Source organism: Vigna unguiculata, chromosome 3 (genome assembly GCF_004118075.2).
Source record: "Vigna unguiculata cultivar IT97K-499-35 chromosome 3, ASM411807v1, whole genome shotgun sequence".
Lineage (NCBI taxonomy): Eukaryota > Viridiplantae > Streptophyta > Magnoliopsida > Fabales > Fabaceae > Vigna > Vigna unguiculata.
The window spans coordinates 54,001,526-54,014,799 of NC_040281.1; the positions used below are offsets into that span (position 1 = coordinate 54,001,526).

The following is a 13,274-nucleotide window of genomic DNA, read 5'->3' on the forward strand; positions in this document are numbered from 1 at the left end:
CTTGTTAGAAAATTTTCAAATATGTTATATATAAGATAATGAGATATTTACATGTATACATTTTTATACTTATTTTTATATTGTAATTTTATTTGACAATAATTTATTATAACAACTATTTTTTTATGGACAAGATATATGTAAACTTCAGGTGTTATGCGCTTTGGGTCCTCAAATTTCAGAGCATCCATATTGTGACCCTTTGAGCTTTTATTAGAATTGTCCTAGAAATTCAAAATTTGTTTTATGTACTTATGTAATATAAAACAATGTCACTTGCTTATGACAATTGACACCAACGTTTCTATATTATATTTCATAAATAATTGATCATGATAAACTCATTAAATCAGTGTTACATTTCAAATCCGTATAAATAGTCCAATCTGATTAGTTCGTTTAATCAAAGAGAACTCTTGTTTTATAGATAGTAGAGCAAAACTTTATCTGACCAAGTAGAAAATGAATGGAACATGCCATTACTTTGTTTTAAAATGTCTTAGTTTCAAGAATAATTAATTATAACATATATTTAATTGAATTTTGTTTTAGATGTGCGAATTATATGATTACTAAGATATGATCATATGCATGAATGTGTAATTGTTAAATAATGCTAATTTTGTGATAGAATCTTATACATGATATATCAATTATTGTGAGTATAATAAATGTTATGGGATAGTTTAAATAGAGTACATGCATTAATTTTTCCATTTTTTATTTATTGGAAACTAGTAGTGATGTTTTTGGATTCACATTATTCGAGGATGGATTAATACTCGATCAATAAATAATAATAATAATTATACTTATTGCTAATATTGTTGAAGTGTTAACATGGACTTAATATATTACTCAAATGTTGAGATGTGACAATGGTAGAACTCATTATTTAGTGAGTTTTTGGAATTGTTTCTCTACTGAGTTTTTAAAATACACTGATGTTGATATATTAAAAAATTAATATATTTTAAAACATCAAAATCAATATTCATCCAACTTGACAATGTTACATAGTGTTTTTTGAAGTTTAGTAGAGTGTGCAAGTAATAATCTTCTTGAGGAGAAGGTTGTGCATACTATTTTTTAAACTTGTAGTATACTATAAGTATCGTGATTTATCCAATAGTCATGGAATGAGTAAAGAGGGTTTTAATTAGTCTTCAATAATTAAAATAAGATCTACTTTGAATGTAAGTTTTAGATTGTAAACAATAATTTAGTATTTGGGTCTATTCAAGTCTAACAAAATTAGGAGATGAGCATTGAAAGGCAAGGAAACAAATGAAATTTTGAAATTCAACCCACTAAATTCTTGGTCAAACATTAAGGAAAAATATAAGAGAAGACTAGACATGATACACATGACTTTGATGACGAAAATGTAACTCATGAGGACCATGATCCAAATTAGTTAATTGATCTAGATCTAGATTTAAAATTTAAATTTAAATAATTTATAAAGTTTTCATTCAAAGTAAATTATAGGTACTCATCACAAAGGCACTAATATAATGCTTGAGTGATGCAAAAGGAAGGATCATCACTTAAGCGATGATAAGATGACACTCAAACAAGAGAGAGACCAAACCAATAACCTCTTCTATAGGTGTTGCTCAAGTAATGTAAGGTTACTACAATGTGATAAATGTGCTTAAGTGATGTACACGTAATAGTAATTGTGTTATTTTGGTATATATGTGTGTGCACACTTGAGTGAGAATGATTATGATATACATATATGTGGTACTATAATTTAGTGTGGATGAATATATTAACACCTAATATGATGTTGTAATCCTTTCATGAGTTTGTAATGAAAAATACTTAGATAATATTTTTACTCCAATTATGGTAATTTTAAGTAGATGATCTCATTACAAAAATGAGATGTTTTGATCTCACTTATAACCTAAATCACAAATTATGACACCTATGATATAAAAAATTAAAGAAATTTTATGCACCAAATTGTTATAAATTTGACAAACCACATTAACATGAAAATTAGAATAAATTTTCAACATGTTTTAAATTAATCAAGTATTAGTTACTAATTAGACATATTTAATACAATTTTTGTTAAAATATTGAGTATGTCAAATTATTCAGGATGATCCAATATGTAATTGAAGATATACGTAATTTTGGATGATAGTTAAAGTTTAACTTGTCGTAGTATTATTTAAACTGAGATTATAATATATGATTAATATATTATATGTTGTCACCGATTGTTTGGATTATTAACTTAATCTTATATAGTGAGACTTTTATAATCTTGGTGTGTAGAAAAGTAGGTAACATTAGACATGATAACATAGAAGATGTTACGTGACATTAACAAAATTTCTTTCTAATGTATGTATAAATACATATTCTTTTAAATATCTATAATTCCGATATTTATATATTATTATATGAAGAAAATTGAATGTACTTTTTAACTTATTTATAAATTTATAAATATTGTATGATATTTTTTTTTCAGGCATTATAATGTTAGGTACAAGTTTAAATTATTCTTTTATTTGAAATTTAAAGTTTTAAAATTTTATTAATAATTGACTATACTATTATGTTTGATACAATCAATGTCAAAAATATTAATTTTATTATAAAAAAACATAAAATAAAGCTTGACAGTGTTATGAAGACACGGGCACAATGCATTACATAGCAAAGAATTAGAGAAACTGTTCGCAAATAATCTTCTGTAGGAGAGCATTCGTATCTACGCTCTTAAACTGTTTTACCGAATTTTGTAAATAAAAAGTGTGGGATTCGGCGAAAGTTGGAGCAGAATCGGCTTCGGTGCCTACATGACTATGAATTTATGCCACAACAACGCTTTTTCCCTCTTCAACCCACCATTTCAAACCACACCTCAACTTCCTCTCACTTCAATCTCATCCCTCTTCAACTTCAATTCCCTTCAAAAATCCAAGTTCCCACGCGCCACCGCAAATGCTACCGGCGAAGCAACTCTGCCAACCATGTCCCAAATTCTAGAAGCGTCGCGAGCGCAGAAACTCGACCTTCACCTCAAAACTCTGGGACCCTTTTTCAGAATCACAGCAAGGAGCTTGGTAACCGACGCAGAGCTCGGAAGGGCCGAGGGGTTCGTAAGATTCTGGGTAGATGGCAAAATCCTTCACTTGGACTCGATTAAACTACGGAGAGAAACACTGGGCATGGAGAAATCAATCTTTGGCCTTGGCCTGTTCATTGGAGCCGTTGCAATTCGACACGGTTATGATTCTGGCTGCAGAACAGCGCAGCTATTGGCCATCAATGACTCCGATCTTTACCATTCCAAGGTTCTCTTCTCACCAACCTTATCCAAAATCTCACACCTTTTACTCATTATATTTTCTACTTCTTTTACACTTTTATTATTCTATTGTTATGATTTTAACTTTTTTTAATATAAAAGTTACTAAATTTATTTTAAATATCGATGTAAGAAATCTTTACATTATCGATTCATAGGTTTTTTTCTCTTCCTTTATGGAACAACGTAGGCTTTATTTCGATATGTATGGTTATGGACTGGAGAGGTTGAATTTGATACTGTTTTCGCAGTTGGTTCGATTCTACAGTAGACTTGGGTTTAAAGCAGTGTACGAGGTAACGGGGTCATCCCTTGGAGATGTTGGGCACATGCTTGTGTGGGGTGGTGTTGGTACCCGCATGGATGCTAGTGTTGAAGAACTGATGGTAAAGTGGTGTACAAGATTTAAATCTCCTCATAAATAATTATGTCACGGTTGGAGGAGCAATTGAATTACAGCAAAAGTAACATAGTAAGAAATAGGCATAGCAGAAGAAAAACAACGTTTTTTTGTCGATTTGATCTTTGTTCTTATCCTAATGAGAAATGAATCTAGAGAATATGTACAAGTTCTAGTTTGTTTGATGGTTGGTTGTATGATCACTAGTTACTCATCACTTCAGCTCTGTGTAAAAGTTTGCTGCTTAAAAATATGAGAGATTGTAATGAAAAGGGGATATAGATTAATGTTACAAGTAAAGACCGGATAATTACAAAGTATGGTTGTAATACTTTTTGTAAAATTTATTCATCATTTATATTTCTCCTATACGTATGGTTTGCTACTTGAGGTCTATAGGAAAAACCGAAATGTAATGGATAGATACTCAACTTACAACGATGAATGAGGACTAAGGTATTTTCTTTCATTCTTCAGTTGCTGAACCACTCCTTCAATTTGGTATGTAGGAGGCACCAGAGCAGCAAATGTATTTACAGATTCTCTGGCAAAACAAAAGGAAGCTGCCCGAGATTCTGAAGGTAACCCTACTTGGTACAACAGGTGTCATTCCTTCAGAAACAAGTTTAATAATTTTCCTTGTGGAAAACAAATCTAGTTGTGGTTTTGGTGGAAAATTTGGTGCACAACTTCGTCAACTCTCTTGCTAATTTAGATGGGCCACAGTAGAAAACCCCTGTGGAAAAAAACCAACATTATTAGTTAGGAAGATAATCTAACCTCTTTGGAACAGAGTTGGGTAAAACTTTAGCCTCCAAATTAAATTTCCATTTCAATGATTAAACTAGACACAAAGTAGGGAATGTATACCAAGTAAGAAGTTTCAGAAAAAGAAAATTAGTAATCCTGATGAGGGATAATTTTCTCACCAATCTTAGCTCCTCCATGCTTGCGAGCCAATCTAGAAAATATGTTGAACCAATTTGGTCGAGCAAAATGTGTGTGTATCTGAAAATTTCCACGGAGAAATGGTTTTTTAGTGAAGCAGTAGCAAAACATGCCTGAATGTGACAAATTATTCACTTTTTGGTAGTTGATGTCAAGATTCTTCCAAACGACTTTAAGTTAGAGTAGTTAATAACAAGATTGTTCGAAATGACAAATTGAAGAATGTTGTCTTGATATGCCAAACTTAACATACGCGAAAAGACAATAACATATTCTAGCTTCAACCAGAAGGCATCAAACATAAAGTATCTTGAGTGTTTTTCATTAAAGCCACTCCATCAAGTTTAAAGCTTGCTTGTAATTTACAGAGTTTGGCTACATAAATTGGCCAAAACTGAGGAGAAGTGCACTTACAGGAGTCCTGGAAACTATGTCAGTGCCATTCTTGGCAAGATGCAAGGCCTGAATGACACTTAGCAGAGCCGAACGAATATCTCCTTCTGGATGTACACTGGTCAGGAAATTGTGCATCTCCACAACGGACTTCAAGGTTATTAGAAAACTAGATTGGTAAGAAAATGCTCGAAGATCTTAAATTGCATCAAAGATATAGTTTCTACAGTGAGCATAATGCCAATGTCATGGCCAAAACAAAATTGCAGTTAGGCATACCTGCTTTTTGGTTGAATTTGAGATTTCTTTCATGACATCTCTGAACCAGTCAAAAGAGTTTGGCTCCCTTGTAACCCAATAAAGATATGCTTTTAATGGACCCTTTGTTAAGCTGCATTTTCTGAGACCACTCTATTTCAAATGCCCAAGTGTGGCATTTGTTCAAAGAAACAGAAGCAGAGCAATTGAATTTTGGTGAAGACATTATCATCACAGTAAGAAAATGCTTACATGAATAAACACAAAGAAACTTACATGATCAATTTCTGTTGTCTGGACACCTTTAGCTACATCTTTTAGGATGCTAATGAAAGGTGTGGCTCCTATTCCAAGACCAATTAATACCAGAATGTCATACTTTACATGGTCTTGAGCAGCACAACCATAAGGGCCATCTATGTACAGTTTTGGACATCCCTGTGATCGTGATAACACTGCCTGCAGATCGAGGAGAAATTGAGTCCAAAGAATATAAGAAGCATACAATTTAAAATTTGTTATCTTCACCTCTTGGAATAGATCATATATTTGGTAGCTCCAGTCTCCGAGTGTTCTAATGTGCACACTGAGGTAGTCATCTTGTGGCCCTGAAGTCAAGGAAAATGGATGCCTGAAAATTTAGACAAAAGAAACTCAAATAGAACATCAATATTCATTGACCTACTTGACATCACAGAACCGAAAGAATGCATTGAAATAGGATATGTTTGAACATATTTATCAATAAACACTTTTTGTTTAGACAAAATAAAAAATATATATAAATTAAAATAAAAATTTAGAGAAGTTAAAGTATAAATTTTCTACATATCACGTAGTCTATAAGTTAATTTTAACTTATAAAAATGTTTTTTTTTTAAGTGTTTAAGGGAAAATTTGTTCAAACAGTCTTAGTTAAAATAAAAATGGCAAAATATCTTGAATGAAATTGTCACTTGAAGGAAATAAAAGTACCATTCGAAAGGCGAAATTTGAGGGCACTGGAGGAATATATACATGCCACTGTGGAACTTGAAACCTTCTGGTTTTTGCATTTTGAGGTACAGAACTTTCCCTGGATAGAGACTAGCCTACATGGAAAAAAAGAGGGGAGGATAACATTATTATTATCATTGACAAAAACAATAAAAGAAATTGAAAATTTTCATATTTTGGGCTGTACCATAAATTTTTTACAGAACTTTAAGCCCACAGATTTTACAAAATTAGTTGAAAATGGAAAAAGCTGATCAAATACCTTCAAAATATCAACTTCATAAGATCCAGATCTAAAGGCTCTGAAGATCCTCTCTCCAGTGTACAACAAAACTGGAAAAGCTATGTACATCCATGTCTGCACATGGAAAGATAGATGGAAATTGAGTTTCTACACCAAAGTTTGTTCTGTAATTTTTTAAATTATACAGCTTTTATAAGAACTATAGCAATCCTCTAAATCACAATGTGTGCAACTAGGAATAAACTAGTAACGAGGAGTTCAAATAATTCAGAAGAGCTTATAATTCACACAGCACATTCTCAATGTCAAGTTTTTATATATTTTTTTCGATAAAAATTATGTTCCAAAATAATGCACGTTAGAAAATAGAAAGCTAATAAATTGAAGAGCTTTATAACAACTTTTGCTACTGTGTTAATCAAAATGGTAAACAACTAGCATAAACTAGTCGTCGCAAGGACTTTAAATAATTCAGAAGAGCTAATAATTCAGCATGCACATTGGCCGCATTATCAATGTCACATTTTTATATAAATATTTGTGTTCCGGTGAAACAAGAGAGAAAAGAGTTACATGCATGTTAAAAAATGTAAAGAGAAACACACGCGATAGAACACCAAGTTCGAATGATTTTGACTTTTTACCATTGCATGCACTGGTTTTAGATTAAAAAACATCTTCACCATGTAAAACTAGATATTGTAGTTTCACAGAGAAAGACCGTTACAAAGGTAAATCACCAAAATCAAGGCTAGAATCACGAGAAAGTAAACAGTAACAGGTAGAATAAGGACGGAAAAAGACATGAAAAAGGGGTACCGTTTTCTCCATCAACTTGTCGGTCAGGAACAGGAACATGGAGTGAATGATGAGGAGGGCGTAGACAAGGACAAACAAATGGTGGGAATACCAAAAGGTGTTGTAGCCAGTGACACGACGGAGAGTCACCGGTAACACAGGTGAGCGACGCCTTGGCCACTTGGTGGCTAGTGAAAATGCAACGCCCATTAACACCACCATGGCTATTCCACTTGTCACCTCCGTCGTGGCCAAAATTTCTGTGTACGTTGGTCGGTGGTACCCAAATCCTGCGGCAATTGTTTGCCGGAATATTGATCTGTCTGACTCACTAATTCTTGGGAAATCACACGCAAGGTGCGTTCCTCCGTGCAATATCACTCCCACCACTATTCCTCCTGCAATAACCTGCACACGTAACCCAAAGACTTTGTGTATTCACATCATTGTTATTGTCAATGGTACAAGGTGGTTTTGCTCCTATTTCTCAGAATTTTGGTAGGAACTCAATCTCAAAAGTCCAACCAATAATTAAAGATTGTCCCCTCTCTGTATACATAATTCCTCACACATTATTCTAGAGTACGAAAAAAGATTGAATATCTGCAAGTAATTCAATATACACATGATCCTACAGCCCATCAAACAATAGTATTGAATAGGAACAATCTTTAATATTTCAGTCAAGTTCAACTGTTTAAGATCATAATTTAGATAAATACAAAAATGTATACACATCCATCATTTTGGTCTGCTAATCAATACTTGAAACAATTTTTTTTTTTTACCAAAAATACAAAGGAATCGGCGATCATATACATCCATCTAACAATAATATATTTCCTATCTGTTTACCAGTGCTTCAATCCAAAATTTGTTTACCAAAACACAGAAGGAGTTGGTGGTCGTATACATGCATTTGATTAACAACCATATATTGTCGAATCATTTGGTGAATATGACAGCTTATCTAACTATTCATATAATATTCAATGTTGTTTATCGATATTAATCAAAGTTTAATATGAATAAGCCTTAAGAAGTATAAACAACTTGCATGAAACGAGGGGGAATTAGAGAAGTTTACCTTGTGGAAGTTGATGTTGTCGTTAAACGGAATGACAGAGTTTATGGGACGGTGCTTGCGGAGCCATGTGATGGTGTTTCTACAAACAGGGAGAAGAACAAGTGCCATGTTGAGTTTTAAGGTCTCAGCTGCACCTTTAGCAGTGGGAAGGCAATAACCCATGACTTCAAAACCTGATCTATGGCTGTACTGAACAAATTTCCACACAAATAACCCCAAACATGCAAGGAACCAAAGCAGAACAACCCAAGCACGTCTCCAATAAGTTCTGAACAACACTTCCGTCCTTGACATTGGTTCTTGCTCTTCACAAAAGTCACCACTGCTACTATGAACATTCTGTGTGCTGCCTGTTGTTGCTGATACTTGTTTCATTGGAGAGTGTGCCTTTGACAGACTTGCCTTGAATAGAGACCCCATTTGGGATATCTACAAATGATGACGACTCTTTGTATTTAGATTAATAAAATATGGAATAGGGTTGGATTGTAATGGGGGGTTGAGGCTTGATTGGTACCTCAAGGTAGCCTTTGTTTTTCTTGTCCAGAGATTCCATTATCAAAGAAGCATAGTTCTCTGCTTCATCATGTGTCACGGATAGCTTATTTGTAGAAGCAGTTAATAAAATTGTCTGTATGAGTACAAAAACAATCATACTCACATCAAACACTTATATACAGAAATATGCAAATTATAATTGACGGTTTGTATAAACAGCACATAGAATTAATTATACAAGGTTTGTCTGCGGAAGAGCCAAAATCAACCCAACATGCGGAACAAGACAACTAACACATGCAAATTTAAGCAGCCTCACGCCTAGTGAAGTTAATTATGAATTAAGACATTAAATAAATAATAACCTGCTTTATATCTGTCTCGGTAATTCTTCCATCCTTGTTTCTATTGCACCTAAATTAAAGCCAAGGAAAAATTAATACTTGATTTCAGAATTGGGCATAACAGAGTTTAGCAAAGTTTTTTTTTTAATTACATGTCAAAGAAGATTCTCATTCTTGAATTAAAAGAATTATCCTTCATGCGAAACCAGAGATTGTACAAATCAGCTTTGGTGATTTTGTGTTTCCAATTCTCGCCGCCTCTCAGTGCACTGAGTAATTCGTTGGCAAACTCTGGTGATGACTGCATCCCTATAAAATAAGAAATAATTGAAAGTGGAAAATTAACACAATAATTGGAAGAATAAAATCAGCATTAAGTAAGAACTGGTAGGTGTAGATAAGGCATCTGGTTTCATATTATACTTAGAAATGTATTAAGCTAAAGGAGACTTAAAAAAAGAGAAATAAAGTGTCATCGATCATTGAAATAAATAAAGTAGAAAGAATAACAATAATAAAAATGAAACAAGTTGTCTTATATTCCGGCACCATAGCGTATCCGAAGAACATGGCTAAGGTGGCTAACTACTTTGCTCACTATGATTCTCTTGTGTTAATTGCCAGTGCCAGATGATAAACAGAAGAGACACCGAAAAGGACTTGTGAATGTCACAATGCATTAATCCATCATGAATTATTGTATTTGTGGTCGTGAAACCAAGCGATATAATGTTACATGAACTGTTGACTTTAGTTTTCTTTTCTCACCAATGCAGAAGCCAAATTCGGACCATCTCACAACCGGTTCGGTGCTCCTTCCGGTTCGGGCCACTTGGTCGAACCGCTTCTCCACATCCCTCCACTCCATTCCACTTTGACCAAAAAAGGCATCAATGAATCCGACTCCTTGAGTTGCTTCATTTTCTACTATCTGAGAACGGGTTTGTTCTGAACTCGAGTTTGTTGTATCGCTAGGATCACCTTCATGCAGAACCTTTGACCCGGTCGGAACCGGAGACAAGGAATGAAGGACTTGGATCCAAGAAGAGGAGGAGGAGGAGGTGGTGGCGGTGGTGGTGGAGGAGGACAAGGAAGAAGAAGAAGGTGATGATTTGAAGAGAGCAATGAGGGAGCGTTCATGAGGAATTTTGGACTTTACAAGCCCATCCATTGATGGGTTGTGAAGAGAATTGAAGCTTTGATTAATTTGTCATTGAAAGTGGAGGTTTTGTTTCCATCATATTGTAAAGAAAATGCGAATTGAGTATGTAGTGCACAATGGTGGAATTAATAAAAAAAAAAAAAACTTTCAGGGAAAGATGGTGAGTAGTTTTCTTGAGGAGCATTGAATAATAATTGGTTTGACCAAGGAAGGAGGTAGAAGCAGGTAGCAAGAACTGGTGTATATGGATTTGTTTATGTTGTTTTACAGAGAGATGTACAAGAAAAGTGGAGATTTTGTTCCCTCTCTCTCTTTTCATGTAGGAGGGAGTGTGAAATTTTGTTTGGAATTGAGTGGTTGAGTGAGGGAAATGAAAAAAAAAGGTAAGTTATTGAAAAGAATAAACGATGATGCGTATGGTTTGGTAAGAGTGTGTGGACTACGTTAGAGAAAACGAAGTTAATAAATGGAGGTTTTGTTGGAAATTTGCCAGATTGGGAGAGAATGGAGATTAAGTAAGAGCAGGTGAAGATTGAAAACAGATCCACGCAATGGAAAGGGTGTGTGTGTGTGTGTGTGTGTGTGTTGGTTGAAGATGGGAGGGAAAAAGAGAACATGTTTCATTTGTAGCTAATATATGCATCAAGAACAGCTCAGAGTATTACAACGTAAGCAAGCAATAGAAAATAATAGAACAATCATTAATTGTGAAAGGAATGACGTGTCTTGGCTACTTTTTTTTATTATTCTTTTTCACCCATGCTACCACGGAGCCACCGAGGCCTTCAGAATTTATTTATTTATTTATATACAATTAATTTATTAAAAAATATATATTAAATTGCAAATTACTTCTGTAATTTAAGAAAAAAAAAACTCTCAGTGCCAGTTCAGGTATAAAGAGTTGAAGATATAATGACATATGCTATTTAGAAAAAAAAAACATGTCAACAAATTAAAAACAAAAAATTATATTTGGAAATTCATACTCACGACTAAAGGATAAAAAGGATCTTTAATTATATATTTTATAGTTAAATATATTTTTAGTTAAAATTTGATCCAAAATTAGAATCTTTCTTATATACATTTTAGCTCTCTAATTTTAAAAATAATGAATATTTTATTTTAACAGTAAAAAGAATAGATACGATGATTTTAATTTAATTATATTAAACTTTTTTTTTATATACTATATCATTTGAGTTATTTAAATTTTAATTTAATATCAATTGAAAAACACATTTAACATGCAAAAAAAATTTAAATAATTGAAATAAAATAATTAGGATAAAAGAAATATTTATCATATATTTTTTAATTTGAGACCGAAATATATCAATAAATTAAAAAATAGACTGTTAAACCATAAAGTTTAATTCAAAACCGTAAGTCAACGTAGTGAAAATTATATTTACTCGTAAACTCTAAATTAAACGTTAAGAAAAAAATATGTTCAATATAAAGTTTTTTATATAGTTTTATTTGTTTGAGGAATTTATTTTATAACTTTTATACATTTATTTATGTATATTTTATCAAGATAAGAGGATACGGTAAAAGTTATCTGACAACTTGTTATTAGAAAGTTTTTTATCCTTTCTATATGTTTGTGTGCAAATTGGAATCATGAATCAACTAAGCGCTATTTTCTTTTGAAAAAGTGGCATAAATGATCATATCTTAGATAGGTTAGGAAGCACAGTGCACCATTCCTAAATGAACAATATCAGCATACATCACATGCATCAGAATAATTCTAATTTCTTTTGGAATATCTTCTTACAATCTTTATTAAACGAAATAGAAGGGTAGTGTGTTAATCCACTAAATTACAAAAGAACCATAACAATGAAGTAGGTTAAAACACCCAACCCATAAAACAAGTGCGTTTGGTTTCACAAACCAAACTATTAAAATATAATAAAAATAAAAGTAAAAATATTACATAAAAAATTAAACAATTCCACTAAAAACGATGACACGGTAAAAAATCATAAATATTTCATTGATAGCGTTGAAAAATAAATTTCCACCAGTCCAGTAGTTGTTCGCTTACAAAGACAGAATAAAAAATAAGTTGTTATAAATAATAGTTTTAATGTGTTAAATCACTTCTATAAAGCCAAGTTAAACAAACTAACATCGATTGCTTCCTAAGTTAAAGAAAAGGTTTTTAGGTTTTGTATTATAGTAACATAATTTAAAGTGAACTTTAGATTTTAGACTGATTAATAGTAATAGATAAATTAAAAAAAATCCAATAATCTTAAAAATATTTAGAAAAAAAATAAGACAGTTATATCTTCAAGAAAGGTAATTTAAATTATCGTTTTAGAATTTATATTTTTTCATATATTAATAGGATAAGTCAATTTTTAAAAAAAAATAATTTAGATTAACTTTTTAAGATTTTATATATTTTTATATACTAAAAGCTACGTAGACCACATAAGTAGTTATTTAGTCTGCAACTCTCCTAGCCATAAATACGAAAGTAATATAAGTTTGAACATTTGGATTTTCTAACTTCAAATAACATCGACTTTGAACCAGAGCATTCATAAAAATTAATTCTAATTATTTGTATTTGATATGGCTTAAAGGTGGTAAATTGGCTAGTTCGACTATTTTGTCCATTCCAAACCGTAAAAATAGGTTGAGTCGGACTAATCTGTTACTAAAAAAAACATGTTAGACATTGTAACATGTTCCACCAACCACTTTTTTAAAAAAATTTGTTTATAAAATTGGTTTATATATATAAATTTGTTTATATAATGTAAAAAAATTAATTATTTTTAATTTT

General features: G+C 32.1%; 2 protein-coding genes across 3 annotated transcripts; one reads left to right on the forward strand and one right to left on the reverse strand.

The window, feature by feature from the left end:
* Nucleotides 1-2,666: 2,666 nt before the first annotated feature.
* LOC114178541 lies at nt 2,667-4,106 on the forward strand. Its single transcript, XM_028064518.1, has 2 exons — nt 2,667-3,323; nt 3,589-4,106. Exons 1-2 carry the CDS (start codon nt 2,826-2,828, stop codon nt 3,760-3,762), a joined length of 672 nt encoding a protein of 223 aa, XP_027920319.1. The 5' UTR covers nt 2,667-2,825; the 3' UTR covers nt 3,763-4,106.
* Nucleotides 4,085-11,053, reverse strand: LOC114178540 (respiratory burst oxidase homolog protein A-like). 2 transcript variants are annotated; one of them, XM_028064517.1, is made up of 14 exons: nt 10,072-11,048; nt 9,456-9,612; nt 9,325-9,373; nt 8,979-9,092; nt 8,462-8,890; nt 7,396-7,782; nt 6,595-6,690; nt 6,312-6,427; nt 5,865-5,967; nt 5,613-5,795; nt 5,358-5,489; nt 5,100-5,228; nt 4,667-4,745; nt 4,085-4,473 (listed from the first exon to the last, which is right to left on the reverse strand). In XM_028064517.1, exons 1-14 carry the CDS (start codon nt 10,472-10,474, stop codon nt 4,364-4,366), a joined length of 2,487 nt encoding a protein of 828 aa, XP_027920318.1. In that variant the 5' UTR covers nt 10,475-11,048; the 3' UTR covers nt 4,085-4,363. The 2 variants fall into 2 exon arrangements, 1 of the variants encoding a protein (XP_027920318.1); XR_003603338.1 differs by having other exon boundaries at nt 4,452-4,473; nt 5,358-5,478; nt 10,072-11,053.
* Between the last annotated feature and the right edge of the window lie 2,221 nt (nt 11,054-13,274).